The 22879-nt window shown below is 56.4% G+C and overlaps 3 protein-coding genes across 3 annotated transcripts in view; 1 reads left to right on the top strand and 2 right to left on the bottom strand.

The window, feature by feature from the left end:
- Nucleotides 1-1470: 1470 nt before the first annotated feature.
- On the bottom strand, nucleotides 1471-3380 carry FEN1 (flap structure-specific endonuclease 1). Its single transcript, XM_012662716.1, has one exon. It carries the CDS (start codon nucleotides 3362-3364, stop codon nucleotides 2222-2224), a length of 1143 nt encoding a protein of 380 aa, XP_012518170.1. The 5' UTR covers nucleotides 3365-3380; the 3' UTR covers nucleotides 1471-2221.
- A 2196-nt stretch (nucleotides 3381-5576) lies between these two features.
- On the top strand, nucleotides 5577-8584 carry TMEM258 (transmembrane protein 258). Its single transcript, XM_012662715.1, has 4 exons — nucleotides 5577-5634; nucleotides 7169-7278; nucleotides 7840-7976; nucleotides 8478-8584. The coding sequence occupies exons 1-3, from the start codon at nucleotides 5632-5634 to the stop codon at nucleotides 7964-7966; spliced, it is 240 nt and encodes a 79-aa protein (XP_012518169.1). The 5' UTR covers nucleotides 5577-5631; the 3' UTR covers nucleotides 7967-7976; nucleotides 8478-8584.
- Nucleotides 8585-9354: 770 nt separating this feature from the next.
- The window catches only part of MYRF (myelin regulatory factor), a 30347-nt gene continuing 16822 nt past the window's right edge, over nucleotides 9355-22879 (bottom strand). Inside the window, exons 9-26 of the mRNA XM_012662714.1 lie at nucleotides 21905-21981; nucleotides 21598-21708; nucleotides 21151-21241; nucleotides 20566-20766; nucleotides 20206-20317; nucleotides 19504-19613; nucleotides 18625-18785; nucleotides 18480-18552; nucleotides 18121-18209; nucleotides 17753-17821; nucleotides 16990-17078; nucleotides 16720-16887; nucleotides 16225-16476; nucleotides 14513-14600; nucleotides 14225-14299; nucleotides 13413-13518; nucleotides 11948-12022; nucleotides 9355-11747 (exon numbers count right to left, since the gene is read on the bottom strand). Of these exons, the coding sequence (XP_012518168.1) occupies nucleotides 11667-11747; nucleotides 11948-12022; nucleotides 13413-13518; nucleotides 14225-14299; nucleotides 14513-14600; nucleotides 16225-16476; nucleotides 16720-16887; nucleotides 16990-17078; nucleotides 17753-17821; nucleotides 18121-18209; nucleotides 18480-18552; nucleotides 18625-18785; nucleotides 19504-19613; nucleotides 20206-20317; nucleotides 20566-20766; nucleotides 21151-21241; nucleotides 21598-21708; nucleotides 21905-21981 (2028 nt within the window). The 3' untranslated portion in view covers nucleotides 9355-11666. The remainder of the gene's footprint in view (nucleotides 11748-11947; nucleotides 12023-13412; nucleotides 13519-14224; nucleotides 14300-14512; nucleotides 14601-16224; nucleotides 16477-16719; nucleotides 16888-16989; nucleotides 17079-17752; nucleotides 17822-18120; nucleotides 18210-18479; nucleotides 18553-18624; nucleotides 18786-19503; nucleotides 19614-20205; nucleotides 20318-20565; nucleotides 20767-21150; nucleotides 21242-21597; nucleotides 21709-21904; nucleotides 21982-22879) is intronic.

Raw genomic sequence — 22879 nt, 5'->3', positions numbered from 1 at the left:
CCGGCTAATTTTTTCTATATATTTTTTTTTAGTTGTCCAGATAATTTATATTTTTAGTAGAGACGGGGTCTCGCTCTTGCTCAGGCTGGTCTCGAACTTCAGACCTTGAGCGATCCACCCGCCTCAGCCTCCCGGAGTGCTAGGATTACAGGTGTGAGCCACCACGCCCGGCCTAGAGGCACTCTTATACCCTGAGATTTCACTTTAGAAATAGGTTAGCTCAGGCCGGGCATGGTAGCTCACGCCTGTAATCCTAACACTCTGGGAGGCCGAGGCAGGATTGTTTGAGCTCAGGAGTTGGAGACCAGCCTGAGCGAGAGTGAGACCCCATCTCTACTAAAAATAGAAAAAATTAGCTGGACACGGTGGCACATGCCTGTAGTCCCAGCTACTTGGGAAGCTGAGACAGGATGATCACTTGAGCCCAGGAATTTGAGGTTGCTGTGAGCTAGGCTGACACCACGGCACTCTAGCCCAGGCAACAGAGCAAGACTCTGTCTCAAAAAAACGAAAAGAAAAAATAGTTTAGCTCCCTTAAAAGATTTGAAAACCACTGGTCTTTAGTCTTCTACCTGTTTAATCTGTCAAGATATTGTCAACTTAAATATCAGAAAGTTACTTAAGTGTCCTTGTTAACTTGAAATGGTGGTGATTGAAATGCTAAAAATTCAGAAACCCAAATGGGCCAGCTCCCCACCAAGCTTTATCAGTATTAGAAAACTTTCAAAGTTCAAAAACATTCCATCTCTATGAGAAACAGCCATCTGAATTTGATGTCACAAAAGGAGCAAGAAAGTGGTTTCTAAAGGGCCGCTTTCATACTTACAAACTGGCAAAGTAAATGCTTGGATGTTACGAGGTAGTTGCTCTAAATTGTAAGGCTTTCTCAAAGGAGCTCCTTACCTCACACAGACAGTAGGTGGAAGACTTGAAATCCATTCAATTTATTAAAACCCCCTTCCCAGACAGATAAAATAAATGAGGCATCTCTCCTCCAAATGGCTGAAGTACCGCCACAGCAGGGAGGCCATTTTATGGGGCATGGCGCCACCTTGTGGCCACTGCCAAACCCCCTATTGTTAATAGAGCGCCATTCCAGCAGGGGTTTTTGTGTGCTGTTGCCCAGGCTGGAGTGCAATGGCTCAACCGTAGTTCATTACAGCCTCAAACTCCTGGGCTCAAGTGATCCTTCTGCCTCAGCCTCCTGAGTAGTGAGGACTACAGGTGTGCATCACCACTCCTGGCTGATTTTTATTTTTTTTGTAGAGAAGGTATCTAGCTATTTTGCCCAGGCTGGTCTCAAACTCCTGGCCTCAAGCATCCTCCTGCCTTGGCCTCCCATAGTGCTGGGATTACAGACGTGAGCCACAGCATTCAGCTGCCAGCATTTTAATTAAAAAGGAGAATACTATATTCTATCTGGAGCCTGAGGATATTAACATTTTCAAATGTTCTCATAGAACATAACACTTTGGTTACTTTTATAATTTTATTGACTTTTTTCTCTTCATAACTTCAAAGTAAAAACAGCACACGAAAACCAGTGTATTATCCCAGTCTCAACACAGTTGATTGCCTCAGAAAGGCCAGAACATATTCCTACTCCTCCAAATAATCACTGTAAAGACTTAAACTACATAGAAAGTTCAAGTTTCTGCCCACATCAAGACATAGACAGTAGTCAAACCCTTGCTGCCACCTCCAGCTCTGGCTGGGGCTCTGGCTCTCTGCCTGTCTTATCTCTCAGCAGCTCTTCCAGTGCTCAGACTGGGTCTTCCAGATGGGTCTCTTTCAGGGTGGGTCAAGGCTGAGCTGGAGAGAGAAGCAGAGTCTGGGTCCGCAATCACTTCCCACTGGCCACCAGTTGGCCAGCCAGGAAATCATTTCCAAACAGTCTTTTGTCTCCACTGTTTGTCTCCCTCTCCCTTCTCTAAAACTTACTGCTATCAATTTCACGTAACAGTGGATTCAGTGTCCATTAAACTGCCGGAGAAGTGGTTTGAGTTTGAGCCTGACATACTTTCCTGAGCTAAAAAAGAAAACAAAGTACCTCTATGGCCTTCCTGCCATTAAGATCAAGTAAAAAAGGGAAAAGCACTACTGAGAAGGGCAGCATTAGAAAAGCAATAGATTCTCCTCCCCAGCTCCATGGAGGCTGCTCTAGCTCTAGCTATTGAGGGTACAAGGCAGTACAACAAGGAGGTATGCTGGGGGGAAATGTTTATTTTCCCCTTTTGAACTTTCCTGCTGTCCCCGTCTTTGCCTTCTTCTTAGCAGATCCCTTGGGTTCTGGCTCCTTGCGCTTAGCCGAAGACAGCGAGCCAGTCACCTTGAAGAAATCATCCAGGCGCCCCTGGGTGCTGCCTTGGCGGCTCTTGCTCAGCCGCTTGACCCCACTGCGGATTCGCTCCTCAGAGAACTGCTTTTCACCACACATGAACTTGACCAGCTCTTCTTCATTGGGCTCGCTCCACTTCAGCTCCACAGACTCTGGGTCCAGCACTTCCGGTTCCAGGAAGAGCCGCTGGGCTTCCTTGTGGAGCCAATTTTCTGGCACAGGGTACTTATTGGGGTCGAGCCGCCTCACGATCTCCTCGATGCTCTTGTGCTTCTGGATGAGGTCCACAGCCCGCTTGGGCCCGATGCCCCGGATACTCTCACAGTAGTCACTACCCAGCAGGATGCACAGATCCACAAACTGCTCCTGGTTCAGGCCCAGCTGCTGCAGAATCCGGCTCAGGTGGAATTCCTGGATGGGCAGCTTCTTGGCCTCACTGGCAGTCAGGTGTCGCATTAGCACAGGGCTGCCGAAGGTGAGGCAGTCCATGTCCTCAGTGGCCGCAGCGTAGACTTTGCCGGCCTTCACCAGGGCAGCACAGCTGGCCTCTGCCTCACTGGGCGCGTCGAGGTACGGGATGCCCATGAGGCTCAGCAGATGTTTGCACTCATCGTTGTGCTGCTTAGTGACCTTCACCAGACGCTTGGTGAATTTTTCCACCTCTTCCTCGGCCCCAGCAGCCTGAGCCTGCTGCAGCTGTTTCTCTGCCTCAGCCCGCCGCTCACTGCGTTTGGCCAGTTCGCCTGACTTGAGCTGTGGTGGTTTGCCGTCGAAGACATACACGGGCTTGATGCCGTTCTCCATCATGCGTATGGTGCGATAGAACATGCCCATCAGGTGGCTGGTGGTCTCACCCTCCTCGTTCTGCAGCACATCCCCGCCCTGGCGAACAGCAATCAGGAACTGATAAATGCTCATGGAGGCATCAATGGCCACCTTGCGGCCAAAGTAGCTCTTGATGTCATTCTCCCGGATGGCACTGGGGGCCACATCAGCAATTAGTTTGGCCAGGCCTTGAATCCCCATGGCAATACAGAGGCGGGATGGCTAAAAGAGAAAGGTGAGTAAGGAAAGGACAAACTTTAGGGATGCAAAAGGAAAAAGGGTTATAATTGGTGCTATCTTACCAACTTCACATGTTCAGCTAATCAAATTGAGCATAGCAAAAAGACGCAAAGTCAGCACTGCAGGAGATGAAAGGATGAACAAGAAAAGGTTCCCATTCTCAAAAACTTACAGTCTAGCAGGAGAATTTGCTCATTTAATACTAAGGCTTACTGAGTACCAGGAACTGACCTGGGTGCTTAGGGGAATAAACACTGTTGATATTCTAAGGCAGTAGCATTATCTATTATACAAAAAGGACTACTACATAAATATCTGCATCAAGGACCATGGAAGGCCAGAGGAATGCTTGGCCCAGCTTGAGGAGCCCAGGGATCATAATGATAGAACTGAGCCTTGAAAGACAGGCAAATATGAATGCCAGTTAAACAAATATAAGTGATTTGTTCTGAGTCTCTGGAGAACTCTGACTGATAAAGTAGCCTTGAAGAATAATATAGCAAACACAGGCAAATGGGGAGTAATGTGGCTTTCTCACATGCTGCTCTAGCATCACCTCAACACATAAGAGTTTCTACTTTTACCATGATGTTGCCAGTTTTAAGTCTTTCCCCTTGTATGTCTCCACCACATTTCACTAAGTCTGAAAAGTGAACGCCATGGCTCCTACCCTATCCCGGGTCCTGATTTAGGAGCCTGGCATGCTGTAATCACTCAGCCCAGTGTTGCACTTTTGTGGTTCTGGCCTCTCATCAACTCCTACCCAGGGCAGTGTTTCCCAAACCACCTCATAATCTTTGCCACTTCCATGTAAAATCTGTACTTTCGTTCACTTAATATTTTCTTTAAATGGACACCATTTTTTTAAAAAACTAAGCTGAAAAGAGAACTCATCTTAAGGAATGGTATCTGTTATATCAGTTACATTTTAATATGTGTTAAATGTGTACTATTAAAAAGGATATTTTTGGGGTGCAACTTAAAGTCATTTTGTACCCATGACCATAGGTGTCCGACAATCTAAGAAATATTCTATCAGGCCTTCTAATTGTTCCCACTCTGCCTTCGCACGGTTCTTTCTAAACCATAAAGGACTCTGAGCCCTCCTCCTGCCATGCACTCACCCCCTCCTTCAAGATCCATCTCCTTTTAGTTCTCCTGTGAATGGCAATTGCAAAAGCCCTGGCCTTGAGTCTACGGGCCAACATTTACCATCTGTGTGCCATTCCTAAGTCACTTAAATTTGATTTTCTCATCTGTAAAATGACAACCACGCCTGTCTTGTAGGATGACTGCCAGGGTTAACTGAGACAATAGCTGTAAGTTTCTATTGTCCCGACATAACACCAGGAACTTTGTCAATGTTCCCCATCCAAAACCCATTCAATCCGTTCCTTCCTGCTTCAAACCGGCATCTTTGCTAGAATGTGTACTGAAATGACCATTCATAGTGAGCCGTTTGTCTTCTCTCGGCAACCAACAGAAGAAGGCAGGAAAGGGGCCTAAACAAGTAAAGTTTCAAAAATGTTTCTCGTCCACAGTCTTAGTAAAAATACATCCCGACCTCATGAGGCCTAAGTTGTTAATGTCTCTCTACAAGTGAACAAAGAGGCTCGGAAGGTACGCGACTGACCCAAGTCTCACAGCTGGAAAGTGGCAGGACCGCCAGACTGCGAATCCCGCGCACGCCAGATTCCGGCTCCCCACGGCACCCAGTGCAGAGCGGACCGCGCTGCTTCACGAGGCGCTTCCCATGGGGCCTCACCTGGCCTTTGGGGCACAACGCTTTGGCAGCTGGAGCTTGGTCCGGTGTTGCCCAGGACACTCCCAAAGTCCGCTCCCTTCTCCGCTAGGCCGTGGGTCGGCTCTTGCTCCGGCGCCTTCCAAAGCCCGCGCTCCCGTCACGTGACCCACCCGCCGCGCACAGCTTCCCGGGGAGTGTAGTGCAGGCCCCGCCCCCTCAGACAGCTGCTTTCATGGCAAACAGTCCCGCGAGAGAGATCGGCCTCTCTCAGATGCCCTGCCATACCCTTCTCCATCGCTTGCCCCTACTCCATCCACAACAGGGCCCCGTAGCCCCAGCTCCCGCTACACCCGAAATCCTAGGACTACAAGTCCCACAATGCCTCTCGCGCGGGGGCACTTCCTCTTCCGGCTGCGCTAGGCTTTTGCTCCTGCCGACGTGTTCTTCCGGTGACGGAACAGCGGCTTACCTTGTGCGGGGCAAAATGGTGAGAACGTTGAGGGGAGTTTTGGACAGGGTTGTGAGGACCACTTGGGGCCTGACCCACACTGCGGCTCTCTTGCGGAGGCCTCAAGAAGTAGCGATCCAGAGGGCTGGACGCTCCTGGAACCTCCGGCTTGGGCTGAGGGATGGAGAAAAGAAACCCCTTGCCATGAACTCCTTAGACTGAGGTCTTGATCCGACCTGGCTCAGAGCTCGCGATTTATAAAGAGAGGGGCGTGGGGTGTATTTTGAATACCTTCAAGCTTGTATCTCTGTTACCTGTGGTCTGCTCTATTTGGAAAGTTCTTCCCCCTGCCGAACTTGTACCCATCCTGTAAATGCCCTGGGTAAATGTCATTTCTTGGTGAAGCAGTTCCAGCTCTCTCAGGCACTTGGCCAATCCCTCCTGGGAGCACCCACAACCTCTGTACAGACCTCTGGCCACGTTTCATGGACTTCTTTGTTTTCTGCCACGCCTCCTAGTGACCACCGTCTGACGTGCATCTAGCTCTGGGATGAAGTCTATTCATCTTTGTATTCCCAGTGCCACACACAGGGCCTGTAATTGGAGGCTCAATAAATGGCAGTGATTGTCTTTATCATTTTAGGGGGAGGGGAACATAATTGTTTACTGAATTGAATTCCAGTGTCTCTTAGAACAATGGGGTCAGTTTACTTGTCTAGAGTTGTTATGTTCTGGATTTTAGAAGCATTGGCTGATGGGTGACAATGAAGTTAACATTCGTACAGAGCTTTACGTTTACAGCTCTCTTTCACAGGCATTATCTCATAATCTTCCCCACAACCTTAGGAAGGAAACAAACACCTATTGAGGAGTTACTCTATGCCAAGCACTAAACTAGATGCTTTGACGTTCTTCATCTTTCCTATGTCATAGATCAACCCTGTGAAATGGATTTCATCCTAACTGCTTTCCTGAGATTCAGATTATTCAGTAGACCCAGAATTTTAACTGGTGTCTTTTGCTGGTAGATCCTGATATTCCATAATAGTGTGGTGAGAAGAATACTCAATTAGAAGTTGAGATCTGGGTACCAGTCCAGGCTCTGTGACTTACAGCAAGGATTCTTAGCATAGTGTCTATAGATATGAGTCCACAAAGCTTCAAAAATTGTAGGCAGACTTTTTCTCGTATGTGATTTTTTCCCAGGCAGAGAGTTCATACCTTTCATTACATTTTGTAATGAAATGTGGTGTGAAATGGTGTCATTGGCCTCAGAAAATGCTAAGGAGCATTGATGTTTAGCTGTCACCCCCTGTGTCTCATCCTCTGACTCTCAGCTGCCCTTCTTGTCTAATATTGAAAAGATAAGGCACCACCTCAGTTTTAAGATAGACCTGTAATTGTCATTCCCGTACTGAATCAGTTGATGTTGGTTCTGAAGGATTTCCACATCCCTAGGCTGAAATAGGCCTTTAGCAGTCACAGGAGTACAAGGCTTCTTGATAACCCCACAGTCTCCCCAGCCTGAACTCATATGATTCTTTAATGGCTCTAATCTCATGCCCTCCCCTAGGAGCTCGAGGCCATGAGCAGATACACCAGCCCAGTGAATCCAGCTGTCTTCCCTCATCTGACTGTGGTGCTTTTGGCCATTGGCATGTTCTTCACCGCCTGGTTCTTCGTGTATCCTTTCACTGAGCAGCCAGTGGGCCAGTATTAGTGATATGGAAGCTGAGGGAGAAACTGTGCTAGGTACATGCACCCTGCCAGTTTTGTGCATTGGATTGGGATGGGAGAAGGTAAGGGGGGGAAGGCTGGGGATGCCCCAGGTCAAGTTGTGGTCTTATTTCCCACGTTCAGATGAGTTCAGTTTGCTCTTCAGATTTCCGGGACAGTGGAGGGCCTGGCTGGTGTGGAGTAGGGAGATGGGGAGCTGAAGTTGGAAAAGTGGTATAAGGACAGATGAGCTCAGGTGTCAGGAGGTCTGAGGGCTAGTCCCAGCTCCACCACTCGTGAGCTGTATGACCTGGGGCAAGTGACCTAACTCCTCTGGGTCTCATTTTCTTCCTGGGTGGTGGCAGGTTAGTATGGAGCAACATAGTCCAGGTGATCTCCTGGGCCCCTGTGCCTGGATGCACTGAGCCATAAGGCATTTAGCCCATACCTGTTTCCCCAGAGCGCCACTGGCCAGACTCCTGCAGTCCACAGTCCATCCCTTTGCTTTGCCTTAACAGCACCACTCAGTTATGAGGTCACCTCCACCAAGTACACTCGAGATATCTACAAAGAGCTTCTCATCTCCTTGGTGGCCTCCCTCTTCATGGGCTTTGGAGTGCTCTTCTTGCTGCTCTGGGTCGGCATTTATGTGTGAGCTCCCGAGGGTAAGAGCTGTCCTCATGACCACGTCAGCGGGGTCCTCACGGTCTTAACCTCGGTGATGCCTCAGTTAATAGCGACTGACTCAGGGGAGTGGATGGGGACACTAGCTATATGTGCCTCTTTGCCTGCCCCTCATGGGGATTTGGGCCAAGTGTGGCCTCCTTTGTCAGTTCTGAGTTCACACGGCCCAAGGCCTCGATCTGGCTTTGGGATGGGGGACATAGGGATGTGGGTGCAGGTTTCCCATGGTTGTACGTTTGCGTTCTTACAAGTCATGTACCAACGACTTGGAGAGGCTGCTGGGCTGGCTGGAAGGGGGTCAAGATCTGGGACTTAAAACTTGCTGCAGATAGTCCACCAAACAGGTCACTGAGAATCTGCTCTGGTGGCTCCTCCTCAAAGGAGTGTACCGGTCAGCGCTTGCCGGAGCACAGGGGTTCAGGGAGAGAGGAAGGTGGGAAGGAAGTCAATGGTCTCATTTTGATACCCCTCTCCTCTTTCAGGTACCAACCAGGCGGCTTCACTGAATCTCTGCTTTTGTAAATTAATTTTTTTTACTATTGCTGGAAGTGTCCCACCTGCTGCTCACAATAAAGGCAGATGTGTGACAGTCCTGTCTGGTGCCCGTTGTGTGGGGGTAGGAGTTCTGGGACCTATGTGGTTTCCCCTGTCCCACCCTTTCCCAGTTCTCTTCTGCCTGTCACACGGTTCCTGCTGCTGGGAAACCTGCCTTCTACCTGTGGGGCATGAGGGCTGTGTGACAGAGGTATCTTATCATTGGAATTTAAAGCTCACCTGTGGATAGGAAGGGTCCAGGCCTACCCTCTTCTGTTGTTTCTAGAACAAACCTCTAGGAACCACACCAATCCATTCTGCCCTGGCCTATCCCCTCTAAACATAGCTGCCCTTCTCTGGGCTGGGGCCCCCTCCCCAGGCTCAGCTTGTCCCCTAAGAAGGTTTTTTCGCTGGGTGGTTACTCTTCACTCAGGTGGGCAGCGGCAGGTGCGTGGCAGTGGGAGGTGTGGCCGGGGAGGGGCTGCTGAGTCCGTTCCCAGCCCTAGGATGAAGCTAAGAAGGGTAAGGGCTACGAAGGGTCAATCTGGCTTGGGGCCCTGGAGATTCCAGACTTCTCAGGAAGACATTTGAGTTCCAGTTGGTCCCAGCTCCACAGGGGACTCCCTCTCCCACCAGATCAATCCCAAGAAGAGACAGGGAGGCAAGCTCAGATACAAAGCAGTATTTATACATTTATTTATATATGTATATTTACTTCGGAAGAAAAGAACAGTTCAGGGGACAGGAAGCAAGCAGGCTCGAGGCTGCCTCCCTGTCTGCCCACTGCAGAGTCAGAGTTGGTACATGATAAATATGAGTCAGAGCTCAGGGAGGGGAACTGGGAGTTAACTGGGGGGGGGGGTGCTCTAGGCACACGCAGGCTTCTAAGGGAGTATGGTGTGGGCAGGGGGTTTGCACTGGGAGGCCCTATGTACAGCTTGAAGCTAAGGGGAGATCAGCCCAGTGGCTACAAGAACAGACGCCGAAAGGGAGAGAGGAAGGAAGAGATGGCCTGCTGGACCCCAGGTCGGGGTTGGAGCTGAGACACCCACACCCTGGTGCCCGCCTGGCAGCTGGCAGCCTCCAGCAGGTGGCCCCCTCACCTTCCCTGAGGCCCGTTTACCACGGGCTCATGGCAACTTTGGTCCAAGGTTGACCCCTTCAAGCAGCTTGGAGCCCCACCGTGGCCCCAGCCCCTGCACCGAGGACCCCCTCCCCAGGCATGGAAACAGATCCAGCTGCTAACGGGACTGGGGTTGTGCTGTGTCCAGACAGGCTCCAGAGGGGCAGAGGAGGGTCACTTTCCAGTTAGGGACCGAAGGGCCACAGTCCAAGAACACACACCCCTAGTGAGGAAGCTGCAGAATCCTATTACAAGGGGTGAGGCTCAGCAGTTTTAAGGCATCAGAGAGAGATTCCCCAGTGGGAGGAGGGAGCACAGTGTAGTCCTAAGTAAGGCTCGGCTGCCTGCATGACAATTCCTATGTCAGAGGGAGGGAGTGGAGCCCAGTTGGGCAGGGGGCTGCAGGTGGGGTATCCCTATAGCCCCTGGTGTTTCCCTATCCTGAGGATAAGTGCTTTGAGATCCACAGCAGAAGGGGGCCCGTAGTTCATAGGCTTCAAGAATTTGGCTCCCCCACAGAAAGGCCTCCCATTCGAAGCTGAGAATGAGAGGTAGGATGGGGCGAGGCCGGTTCCCAAAGAGCTGGCAAAGTGCCACAGGGCACGGACGGCAATTCCCTTTCCCGTTTCTGGACCCGTGGCAGACATGGCTAAATGATGACCACACTCCTTCCATGTACCTGGGTGTGGCCTCACAATGCTCCAGGTGCCACTGTGAAACGTTGAGGTTGGCGCTTGACATAAAACTTTGCTAACCCACGCCCACCACTCCTGCTCCTGGGAGGGATACACAGATGGAGCCTACTGCCAGGCATGGGGCCCTCCAGCTTGACTGTCCAAGCCCAGCAAGGGAGCCTTTGATCCGGAGAGACGAGGCCACCAGGCCACAAGAGTGGAGGGAGAGGCCAGAGTCTTGGTGGTCAGGAGTGGGAGGGGCATCGCGGAGGCTCCCAGGGAGCAAGTGTTATACCATGGCTCTGGCCCGCTCTGGGCCTTCCAGCTCCATCCTTCCACTCCTTCCCGCCCTGGTCTAAGTGCATTTAGTAATTACTTCATTAATAACAGCAAAAGCTATTGGCATCTGCCCACCAGCCAAGACCAGCCTGCTGCTTGCAGGGTTCCTGCTCCTCTGCTCAGAGAGAATGATGTCGCTGACACCATTGTGAGCTGTGGATGCTCCCAGGAACACAGGCGGTGGGGTGGCAACACTGTCTGGGGCTCTTAGGGAACTTCCTCTTCTGGGATGCTCCAAGTTCAAGGGTCCAAGGCTTACCTGGCCACTGGCCCCTGGCCCCACTGGTTCAGGCCTGTGAAGGGCTGAGGGTGGCTTCACCAGGCACTAAGTGGACTTAAGGCACAAAGTCAGTCTCTCCAACCCATCCAGGGCTGGCCTTGGCTACCCTGGGAGTTTGGGGGAGCCAAGCACCTGGGCCACACTTAAAGCTTAGAAATCCAAGTCCAGCGTAACAGTCAAACCCCAAAAGTTCCTCTACCAAGCTGTCCCCCAGGGAGCAGCTTTGAAGGGGAGAGCTATCTGCCCTCCATTGACTCATGGAGGTCCAGCCAAGTCTCTTAGGGCTGGATCCAAGACTCCAGCTGACCTCAAAGGCAGGCAGGTCCTCTCTGAGAGGGGTGGTTCCCAGTCTCAAAATGGGAGGCAGGGGAGAGTGAGCTCTGGACAAATCAGGGTCACAGGCTTCCCCTGGCCTCCAGGACACCCGAAGCCAACCTTCCAACCACCGTATCTGGACAGATGTGAATTCCTGGCCCAGAGGAGGTGGCAGGCAGGAAGGCCCAGGAAGTCCGTCTCTCTGGCTCCTTCTGTGCAGGGTGAGGGGCAACCCGCTGGAACAGCAACTCCAGTGTGAGGACTTCCAGTTTCACCAGTCGAGGGAAGGGCCAGTGTACGCAGAGCTGGCCGGCAGCAGGCTCCAGTGTAACACCATCGCATCCAGTGTGAGAGGGGTGCCTGAGGACCCCTGGTCCCTGGTGTGGTGCTGCCTCAGGAGGGCAGCTCAGTCGCACAGGCGGTAGAAGTGGAAGTAGTAGTCTGAGGCTGGCTGGGCAAGGGCCTCCGAGCTGCAGTTGGCTTGACCCTGGGGGGAAGGGCAGTGGGAACAGGTGAGGTGGCTCTCGGGGTGCAGGGCAGGTGGCACTTTCCTGCTGATGTTGCTTGACGCTGTGCCCCAAAGTCCTACTACGTGCCTGCCCTGCAAACGCCCCACTCATCCCCAAGCCCCACACCACAGATAGAGGTGCCTGGACCTCCAGGGAAAGGCGGGGTGCCCGTGCTCACCAGCAGTGCCACCCGGAAGTGGTAGGTGAAGTCACCAAAGGACAGGATCGTTACTGGCCACTGGTGAGAGGTGCCCTGGAGAGAGAAGGGAAAGGGGTCAGGACGGCCCCCTGCTCCATCCCACCCAGCATCCCCCTTAACACTGCAGCCCCGGGGATGCGGCAAGTTTTAGGAAGGAAAAAGGCAGGGCTTCGAAGAGATGAAGGGAGTACGTTCTGCCTTGGGGAGCAGTGGCAGCTATTCCACGCAGACCGACAAGTCCCAGCTGACTTTACCTGGCCCCGCCTCCCTTTCCTGTCCCCTGTGCCCTGTTCCCTCACCCACTGTGCTCTAGGCACATTGAAGTATGTCATTAACCCCGTCCTCACTACAATCCAATGAAGTGGGGCTGCTCCTAGCCCCGTCTCGCAGATGAGGAAATCGAGTCACTTGCCAAAAACTCACAGTGTGGCAGAGCTGGGATTCAAACCCAGGTTTGTCTGGCTCTCCCTCCCAGGGCAGCAGGAGACTGCAGGCAGCGTGCCCATCTCCTACCTGAGCTTGGCTTTGCCTCTGTTCTGTGGGCTCAGGCCTGAGCACGTGTCTACTGAGCTGTCTACTGAGCGTCTGCCTGGGCTCTCCCTCCTCTCTGCAGGGCCACAGGGCCCGGCCTCTTGGAGCACTCACCCGCTCCCCTCCTGCACGCAAGGTACTTTCTGCACGTCTTTTCTCCCTCACTAGAATGTGTTTTAGGAACTTAAAACCTATTTCTACTCCACCTCTGTCCCCCTGCAGCTGGGCCCAGCACAGGCCTGGGACAGAAGGGATCCCAGTAATTATTTGTTGCGTAGACACACGAAGGAATGAGAAGAGATATCACTACTTCCCTTAACTCGGAGTCCTGAGAGCCTTCTCCCATGGCCTCTCAGGCCCAGGGAGAAACTAGCGGTCCGTCAGCACCGGAGGGTTGTTAACTTCTGGTTATGTGGCCAGGGAGGAGCTGGAGAGTGACAGGGTCTAGCCATCCAGTTCTCCCAGACCAACACGCAGCCCCCACATAGAGCCCGAGGTGTCTTCTAATACTGCAGATTGAACCGTGCCACGTCCCCAGCCTGAGGATGAGGTCCAGGCTCCCTCCTGCCTCTGTATGCTCCTTCGACGCTGCACCTCCCTGCACCTCACAGCCCTCCCTGCCGCGGGCTCCCAGGACGCCTGCCTGTCTCCACCATTGCACTCGTCCCGGTCAGTCCTGCGGGGCTGTTTTCTTCCCCGGGGCCCCATCACAGCAGGGACGGGAGACGCTTGGCAGGGAGTGCAATGGACACATGCACTCGTGCCCCCTCCCTGGGGCACAGAGGCCCAGGCCCCAGAGAGTCCCTTGTGGAGATGCCTTCACTCTGACTCCTCGCTCCCTCTCCTCACCTGCTCGGGGGCCCAGCTGTACCAGCGGAGAGGAAGCTCCAGCCCACAGCCCAGTCCCACCTACCTGGGTGTCCTGGTGGGCGTGGAGACTCTGCGGAAAGGCCCCCTCCTCACATGGCTCCCCCTTTGACATCAGACTGCACAGCACCACGGACACAGGGGAGGAGGAGCTGGGGACAGGCCCAATTAGTAGGGAAATGGGGTTCTGGAGCCCTCCACCCCAACCCCACCAATGAAACAAGCTACTGAGTCCTCACGCAGCCGGAAAACAATGCATAATAACCAAGGTCCTCATAGAGCTTCCGTCCCCAAGCTCTGTGCCACAGCCCGGTACTGGTCCGTGGCCTGTTAGGACCCTGGGTGTGCATCACCTGAGCTCAGCCTCTTCCCCCCGCCTCCGGAAAAACTGTCTTCCGTGAAACTTAGGAAGGGGGTGCACACAGCAGGAGGTGAGCAGCAGGGGCATGAGCGAAGCTTCATCCGTATTTACAGCCGCTCCCCATCACTCGCATCACAGCCTGAGCTCCGCCTCCCCACTGGCCCCTCCCCCAGTCCACGGAAAAATTGTCTTCCATGAAACCGGTCCCTGGTGCCAAAAAGGTTGGGGACCACTACCATAGGGTACAAACCTTCCCCATCCACCGTCCCAGATGGTCCTCCCAGCTGCTGTGAGGCAGGGTCATTTAGCCAGTGAGCCGTGAAGCAGGCAATAAAGTGAGCAGCCCTCCTGAGCCCCTTCCCCAGGCTGCCTGGGTCCACCATGCGGAAAACGTACTGGGCCCCTGGGCTGACCTCAGGTCTGGCCATTCTGAGGCTCTGCAGGGGCTTCTCCCTGGCTCCCCTCCCATCCCTCAAAACCCCCACGCCGGCACTCACTTCATCTGCAGGGTCAGGCTGAGGTGCAGTGGGGTGCTGCTGCTCACAGGGATGTGGTAGGTGAAGTTTCCAGGCCTGAAGGGGCAAAGCTGGTGCTTTAGCTTAAGACCACTCTGCCAAAGCCTCCCCCGTCGGCTCCCCAGCCCCGCCCTGTCTGTACTAGAGCCCCTCGGAGTCCCTGGGGGGAGGTTCCTCCCTGAGGGAGCAAGATCTGGGCATAGACACTGCCTGGGCTCATGTCATCTGAGGGGACCTCCCTGGGGTGAAGGGGAAAAGAGTCCAGCCCACCTGCAGGTGTCCCCAGGAGCACAGTACTGGGAGGTGATGGGCATTGAATTCTCCAGCACCTGGATGGAGGTCAGGGAGGGTACTGGGTCTGCAAGGAGAGAGGCTGTTGGGGCAGGGAGGAAGGTGACAAGGCAGGACACAAATGAGCAGCAGTCAAGTCTTTCCTTGCCAGACTCGGATCAGTCACTCACATCTTAGTATGAATAAGTTTCAGGTTATTATTTCCAGACCCCCACAGTGGCTGGGCTCACACCACACCCCTTTCCCAGCAGCCCTCGTCGGCCTGGCCAGTCTGCAGGAGCCTGAGGTCTGCTCCTCCACAGAACCGGAACACCCAGAAGCAGGGACGGCCCTCAGTGTACAGGAACACAGGCCTCTGTTCCTGAGCACACCCCTCCTCAGCTCTGGGTTCAGTGATGTGACACTGGTAGCTTGAAACCAGCCGCGGTGGGAGTACTCGCACACAGATCGGGGCTTCCCCCACCCCAGAGAACCAAGTGTCACACACCTACCAGCACGCCGCTGCTTGCGGCCCTCGATCAACGCACCCGCCGCAGACTGGCTAGCTAGGTAGGAGGCAGGGGACACACGCTTTCTTGCTCATCGTCATTCACTGTCCTGCACGCTTGCTGCTGCCTAACCATTCCACCCAGGGACAGGGGAGCTGGGGCCACTGAACGTTTGCTGGACCTGGTATGTTTTCAGCTCTATGAGACACAACCCAGGGACCCAAGGTGCCCCAGAATGCCCTGTGCAGCCGGAGACAGGTATCAGATACAGACAAGATGAAAGGTGCCCTTCCCTTCCGGGAAGACTCCCAATGTCCTCAAAGACTCAGTTCCAACGTTACTTCCTGCCTGATCACCTCCGCACCTTAGCCCAGATCAAGTGCCCTGCCCAGGCCCAAAGCTGCCTGCCTGTCCCTTCAGAGTCTCATCACACTGCTGTGCTTTCATCTCTGCGAGCTCTTTGGGGGCAGGGGCGGGTCTGTCTTCATCATCCCCGGTGCCCTGGACAGAGCCAGCCACAGAGCAGCGGCCCAGAAAACGGCCGCCTGGAGAGCATCTGCCCCTTGGGGTTTCCCCATCACTTTGAACTTCAATCTCTGCAAGCCACAGTTTCCAAGCTGTTTTTCTCCTTTAAGCCACCAAAGCCTATGAAATGAAAGCTGACGAGGAGGCTCAAATCGTAGAGCATGGCTGCCTAGTTGAAACCAGGCAGGCTCCCTGCCTCCCAGGGCAGCCCCTGGGGCACCTCGGAGGAACTCCGTTTGAAAACTTCTGCAACAGAAGGTTCTCTAGCTTTGTTAAAACCAAAGGTCTGAGGTTTGGGGAAAAGTCCGGGGGAGCCTGTCCAGCACCTCCTTGCCCTGGCATGGTGAAGGAGCCAGGCTCTGGAGCCAGGCAGACCTGGGACCAAATTCCAGCTCTGCTGCTGACGGGTTGGGCAACCCTGGGCAAGTCACTTCGCCTAAGTCTCCATTTCCTCATCTGAATAAGGGGACAATTCCTTTCCCGCAGGAGTGTTGTGAGGATTGAATGAGACCATCTATGTAAGGCACCTGGCCTGATTCCTCATACTTAGAACTTGCTCAGCAAATGCCTGTTGACGGACAATTCTGCACCCAGGCAGTCATGTGACTGGGCTGAAATGGACCCTGGCCAGTGAGCCTTGTTGGGCTGGGTTGGGAGGAACTGGGGTGAGTCAGATACCTGGCTGGCCCCGGGCCCGAGTGGGCTGAGCAGGGCCCAGGCTGGGCTGGGGGGCCCCTCGGCGAGCCCGGCCATGGAGACCGAGGCTGGGGCTGTTCTTGGCTTTGCCCTGCCACCCGGGGAAGGGGACTGCAGGGCTGGCCACAGGCTCCAGGCTCTTGGGATGCTTGGAGTGGCCAATGCCATTGGCTGAAAGGCCCCAGGACTTGGCTCTGATGTTGGTGACTGGCGGCAGGGCCATCTGGCTAGGGTCTGTGGATAAAAGCAGGGTCAGGCTAAGAAGGGAGTCGGCTGCCTCCTGTCCAGCTAGCTCTAGGACCTCCCTGGACTGAGTGAACCCATCTGTCTCTTGGCCTCTGCAGGAGGACTCCCCTATCTTTCTCCAGAGCCTCATTCTGGGCTCCAGGAGAACCCCCCACCAATGAGTCCTTGGGGCCTTTCTCTGAACTCAGGTAGCCACCCCCAACCCAGGTCCCAGCCCTGAGAGAGCCATACCTGAGCGGTTGGTGGTGGGGATGGGACTGGGGCTGAGACCATGGCCAGCGGCAGTGGTAGGGCTAGGGGTGGGTGAGGAGCAGCAGACGACAGGGCAGGGGTGGCTGGAGCATAGGTCCAAGGTGCGGACAGCGGGCCCTGGGGCTGAGCTGGTCCGGCTGGTGGTCACTGAGGAGGCCAGAGGCTGTATGAGCTGGAGGTGGGCAGCAGAGCCCCCGGCCCGGGACACAGCCACCTCCTATCCCACCCGACGCCTGCCCAGACACGCACCCAGCAGCAAAGAGGGCTGTATGCCCGGCAGCCCAGTGGTTACAGGCGACTGTCGGACATGAGTGGTCCCAAAGCTCTGGCTGGACCTGCTGGGGAAGGGTGGGCTGAGCTCAGAAGGGCTGGGAGAGCCTGAGGGGGAGGCCTGGGCGTCCTGGAGAAGCAGGGGGGCAAGAGGAGGCGGAGAGGGAGGGGGACAGAGGCAGGAGGAAGGGCTGCGGGAGCCACAGGAGGGAGGGGCGCTTGTCAGCACGTACCATGGGCACATGGCCTCACTCCCCCCAGCGTGCTGGGGCCGGAGCAGGGCCAGGAGACAGGAAGTAGACACGGCAAAAGAGCTAAGGGGCAGCAGAGAGGCAAAGGGTGAGAAAGACACAGAAGAGGAGAGAAGAGAAGACACAGTCAGAGGTGGCCCCAGGAGCTGGGGTGACAGTGGGCTGACAGAGCCCAACGCCCTGCCCTGGCCCTCCCTCCTCCCATCCCGTTCCAACTCTGGCCCCTCAGGTGGCCCCCGACTCTAGGCCCAGCTGCCCAGAGGAGTACTGAGCAGGCAAGACAGAAACCAGGGTGCCAGCAAGGTCCAGCAAGGGCTGCCCACCCTCCTGGAGACCCTCCCAGCCACCCCTATAAGCCCCAGCAAGCTGAGAGCTCGAAAGTGAACCCCTTCGGAGGAGACAGCCTCCATGGCTCCTCTGACTTTGGGCTGCCCACCAAAGCCCCACCTGGTCTGGTGGCTTGGCCAGCAGCCAGGCCTGCAGGGACGTACCCATCAGCGTCTACCAGGTCCTCCTCGGTGCGCAGGCTCAGCACGTACAGTGTGGACATGGACACCACACTGGGAGTCACAGAGAAGGGTCACTGTTAGAGCTGAAGCCACCATCCAGTGCCCCCTCTCCAGGCCAGGCCTGTGGTCCTTGGCCCTAGCACTGGGCTCCCAGGTGATGCCTGCAAATGGGTGTCCCCAGCCCTGGGGGCAGGAGACAGAACGAGGCCCATCTTCTCCGAGACCTCAGCCACTTGACCTCCCAAACTATGTCCTCCTCTTCCCCCAGGCCTGGGCCCATGGGCAGCTGACCCCACTGGGCAGCTCAACTCTTGGAGTCAGCCATCCCCAGAGCCTGGAGGACAAGTCACCTGAAAGCCATGACCACCACCAGGGCGATGATGGTTCCCTGCAAGAAGCGCTGGCTGATGCAGGCCTGGTCTGGGACCACGGACGATGCCTGAGGACCAAGAGGAAAAGGGGAAGATGAAGAAGAGGGCCATGGCCTTACCTGCCATGGCTCTCCGGGAAGTGGGATGCTAAGGGCTACACCATCTCCCAAGGGACAGAGGGAGAGGAAGGAGAAAGTGGGGGCTGGGAGGGCCACAGGGACAGGAGGAGAGAGGGGACACACCGGAGTCAGTGTGGCCGGAGAGGTGCAAGCTGGGAGGGGGCCATGAGGGATGGGAAGCCCGGGTCCAACCTGCCTCCCCTCCCTGCCCACCCTCACCTTGCTGGCCACCTTGGGGGGCCTCTTCTTGTGGGGGACGCTGCCCGCCCGGCTGAACTGGCTCCCTGCGTGGCTGCAGCAAGAGTGCCAGGGTCAGGGGTGTTCTGGGAAGGGGGGTCTCGCCCTCCCCACCCAACCCCCCCACCTGAAGGCGCCTGAGCTGCCGGTGGACTTGAGGCTGTCGAGTCGCCGCAGTTTGGCCAGCTTGTGGCTCCAGCGCTCCAGCTCGTCGATGCGTGTCTCCAGGTTGTCCGTCAGCTTGCACAGCTCCTTCACGGCACCCACGTTCTCCATGAAGATGCGCTCCTGCCACAGGCCATGGGCCAGCGCCCAGGGCATGGTCAATGCCAGGAGCCCCAGGCTGCCGGCCACCAGGCAGCAGGAGGGGAGCCCCTCCATCCACGGCTGCATGGAGGCCCTAAAGCCTCCCTACCTGGGCCGGCCCTCCCTCCCACAGCTCCCGTGCCTGCCTCCAAACGGCATCCGCATCTACACACCTTTGCCCCAGCTGTCCCACCTGCCTGAATGGCCCCTCCCACTCCCTGCCAGAATTCTCTGTGCTCAGAGGCTCCCCAGGCCTGAAGGCTCCAGCTCTCAGATCTGCCCCCTCTGATGACAATGGCATCTCAGACTTCAGCACTTCACTGTTCAGTTGAGGTGGAAACATATCACGTGCCTCCTTGGTGCCCAGCCTCATGCCAGCTAGGTTGCAAACATCACCCCCACGACAAGCCACATGGTTAAGCCTCGAGATAACCAGTGGAGTGTCTCAGCACTTCTATCATTGCCCTCGTTTCACCTGGGGTAGGGGGAGGCCATGAACCTCAGGGAGCTTCTTCTTGCCCTTGGTCACAGCCTCCAGTGGCCAAATCCCCAACCACGCACCCTGTTCCCTCTGGGGTGGGGACGGGGCCCTGGGCGCAGCATGAGAGGAGACAGGGCTGCTCTGGCCTCGATGGGAGGAGATGCGCCCCCCAGCTGGCCCACCCTTGCCCCAGCTCCCTCCAGTCCCCCACCCACAGACCTTGTTCACCACCAGGAAGTTCTCTATGGTTTTTCCGTTGGCAAAGACCATGTCTCCAGTGTCCTTCACAGCCTCGGGCAGGATCTCCTTCACCTCCTGAGCGATGACACCTGGTGAGGGACAAGCCCAGGATGTGTGTGTGGTGTGGGCACACTGCTTCACAGCTGTCTAATGTGAAGAGAGGCAGGATTGGGGAGGATGACATTCTCCCTAGAGTATTTGAATTCCAAGAAGCCCTGGAGCAAGCCTAGAGATTTGAATTCCAAGAAGCCCTGGAGCAAGCCTAGAGATTTGAATTCCAAGAAGCCCTGGAGCAAGCGGCTCCCATGGACAAGTGTTCACAGGGTCACAATTCCAGGGCTCAAGGTGTAGGGTTCCCAGGCTGGGTGGGACAGGTTCCTGGGAGTGAGGATCCCAGGGGTAGGGGGCAGGGTTCCGAGAGGTTAAAGGCAGGATTCACCTAGGGGGCCCCAAGTCTCAGACTTTCAGTGTCCAGGGGTGAGGTTCCAGGCACCTGGGAGGCCCGATTTTCCAGGGGCTAAGAGGCGGGTCTTCTAGAGGGCAGGATTCCCGGGGGCGGAGTTGCAGGAGTCGAGAAGAGGGGTTTCTGGGAGTATGATTTACAGGAGACAGGGGGCGGGGTCACGGAGGCCTGAGGTTACTGGGTTCCCGGACCCCAGTGCGTGCCAGGTCGGTCCCTACCCGTCTCCGGTGCGGCGGCCTCGATGCCCGCGCTGGCTGCGAACTCGGGCTTGTATCTGTAGTGCACCAGCCGCATGCGCGAGATCCTCTTCAACTGCTCCGTGGTGTCCACCTGCGGGGGGCCAGGGCCGAGACTGAGCCCCTTCCCTCCCGGGGCCGTGCACAGCAGGCCCCCGAGCCCAGGACGGCAGCTGGAAGCTGCAGTGTGCGGGACAGACCCAGCTGCCCGGGTCGTAAGATGGAGATCCAGGGTCGGCCCCGGCAGCCCCGCCCCTCCACCTGGCCCCGCCCCTCTGCAGGGCCCCACCCGCCCAGCCTTCAGCCACGCCCCTCTCGTAGCCCGGCTCTCCCCGCCCCCACCTCCTGCACGTGCTCCTTGGCCCGTAGGTCCGAGGGGTGCATGAGCGAGCCCATGACCTTCACGTTGCCGTGCACAACCAGCGCCTCGTCCGGCCGGTCTGTGTTGATGCCCACGCGGCCGTGGTGGAAGACTGTGTCAGGTACCTGCGCCCGCTGCCACAGCACGTCGCTGTCGCTCTCAAACTGGCCTGGGTTGGAGGCCTACCGCGAGTTCGGGCTGGATCAGTCCTGGGGCATAGGGGACCTGCAGGGTTCTGGGATTGGGGGAAACCCCACAGCCGCCCCTCCTGGTTCAGCCAGGCTTCTCACCCCACCATACCCAACTTAAACTGTCCCTCCCATTGTGACAATTTTAGTCACTTGTGAGATCCCAGAAGCTACCAGGTTTTGTCCACCTCCCTGCTTTACTGTGAGGCAGACGCTGCAGCCCAGAGAGAGTGGGAGCCTTGCCCAGGGCCACACAGCCAGTGCCCAGCAGGATCAGCACTCCCGCTGCTGACTCCCCAGCATCCTGGTATTTCTCCTGGGTGCTGCTTCTCCCAGCTCTGGGGAAGACTGTACCCCCTAGGGGGAGGTGGTCCTCACCCGCACAATGATGCGCTCTGAGATCTGGGCGGCCAGCGTGTAGTTCTGGTTCTGTGCATGGGCCTGGAGGGCCACCACCAGCATGAAGTACCTGGGACACACAGGAGTCTCAGAGGCACCCAGGGTCCTGCCCCCCAGCCACCCCTCGGGGCCAGGTGCACAGCGGACACACTCATGCGCCGCATCCTACAGAGGACCCGAGTCTCCACTAGGGGGCAGAAAGCCTCCAGGGCTCTCAGCTAGGAAGCCTTAGAGCTGTTTCTTAACCCAGAGGTTAGGCTTCTGCCTTCCCATCCTTAAGTCAATTAAGGGCTCCGAATCTCAGGTCCCGCATCTGTGAAATGGGCCAGTCTGTGGGACTCTGTGCCTGACATGCCACACGGAGTGGTGTCTTCCTGACCCTCCTTCTCGGAACGGAGGGCCCCGGGCAGGGGTCCAGCTGCTCACCTCTGGTCAGGGTTGGGCTTGCCCTTCTTGCGCATGTTGTTGGCGGTGGTCTCACTGAAGTGCAGCCGCCCCACAGTCACCTTCGTGACCTGCTCCGGGGGCAGATTGACCCTGCAGAGAAGGGACAGGGTGCTCAGGGGGAAGGGAGGGAGGCTGCCAAGAGCCAGGCCGCAGAGGGACACCCAGGCCAGCATGTCGGAGATGGACGCTGTGGACACCTGCCTGGCCCCCTCTGTTCTCGAGCCAGCTCCAGGGTGGGTCCTTCCAGGTACCACCGCCACGCCCCCTCACGAGGTCAGACACTCACGTGACGGGGTTGAAGGGCCGCTTGCTTCGGTCTGACTGCGACTGCTCGATGTTAATGGACTGGTTCAGGGCCTCCAGCTGGCGGGGAGTAGAGCCCAGCGGCACCTCAGGACGGACGCTCCCCACCGCCCTCCTTCACCTGCTCGGCCCAGGCCCGGCCCAGCTGGGCTCGGCTTCACTTCCCACGAGCCCAGGTGCCTTCTCCTACATAACTGCACACCCCTGCGCGCACCCCGCTCCCCCTCGCAGCACTCCACTCCTCCACTCTGATGGGGACGCGCTCACGTCACCCCCTCGTGCACCCACACCCCTAACAACCACACCCGCACACTCCCCCGCCTGCGTGTGCACACACACACGTACACACACGGCCCTCCCTCACACCCACACCCACACACACCCAAGCCACTCAGGCCCCACAGGGGTGGTTGATTCTGTGCCTTTGAGCCCCCTGGGGTTGTGGCCAGGTCTGTCGGCTTCATGTCGTGAGTGAGCCTGGCTGGCACGTTGGCATGGCTCAGCCAGTGCACGTGGAGGGGTGGAGGGGACATGGGTGTGGGAGAGGGTCTGGGGACTGAGTTGCAATGGGCCTCAGGGCAGGTGTCCCTGAGAAGGGCGCCGTTGTGGAGGGAGCAGGAGAGGAGGGGTGGGGCGTTGGGAGGGCGTCCACGGCAAAGGGAGCCGCAGGAGGGAAGGCAGGGGCTGAGAGTGGGCACCAGAGCTCTGTGGCAGAGCAAATAGCAGGGCTGGATCCCCAAGGCCCTGCGGGCTCAGCTTAGAAGCTGGGGCTCTGCTGGGAGGACGCGGGGGCCTTGGAAGGATGGGGAGTGCCATGGTCACCTGCGTCTCAGGTAGAGCATGAGTTGGGGGCCAGAGTGGAAGCTGCTGCGGACATTCAAGCGAGAAGGTGGTGACCCGGGCAGGGGAGAGGCAGAGGAGGAGAGGAAGGGACCAGGTGGAGGGACCTTCCAGGGAA

The sequence above is a fragment of the Propithecus coquereli genome, unplaced genomic scaffold (genome assembly GCF_000956105.1).
Source record: "Propithecus coquereli isolate 6110/MARCELLA unplaced genomic scaffold, Pcoq_1.0 Scaffold775, whole genome shotgun sequence".
Lineage (NCBI taxonomy): Eukaryota > Metazoa > Chordata > Mammalia > Primates > Indriidae > Propithecus > Propithecus coquereli.
This window is presented reverse-complemented; position numbering and strand designations above follow the sequence as displayed.

Bases quoted from the DNA above. Each gene is read 5' to 3' on its own strand.
- TMEM258 (XM_012662715.1), top strand. The intron at 7,279-7,839 runs GTATCCTTTCAC...AGCACCACTCAG, and splicing joins TTCACCGCCTGGTTCTTCGT to TTATGAGGTCACCTCCACCA.
- FEN1 (XM_012662716.1), bottom strand. From the start codon at position 3,364: ATGGGGATTCAAGGCCTGGCCAAACTAATTGCTGATGTGGCCCCCAGT.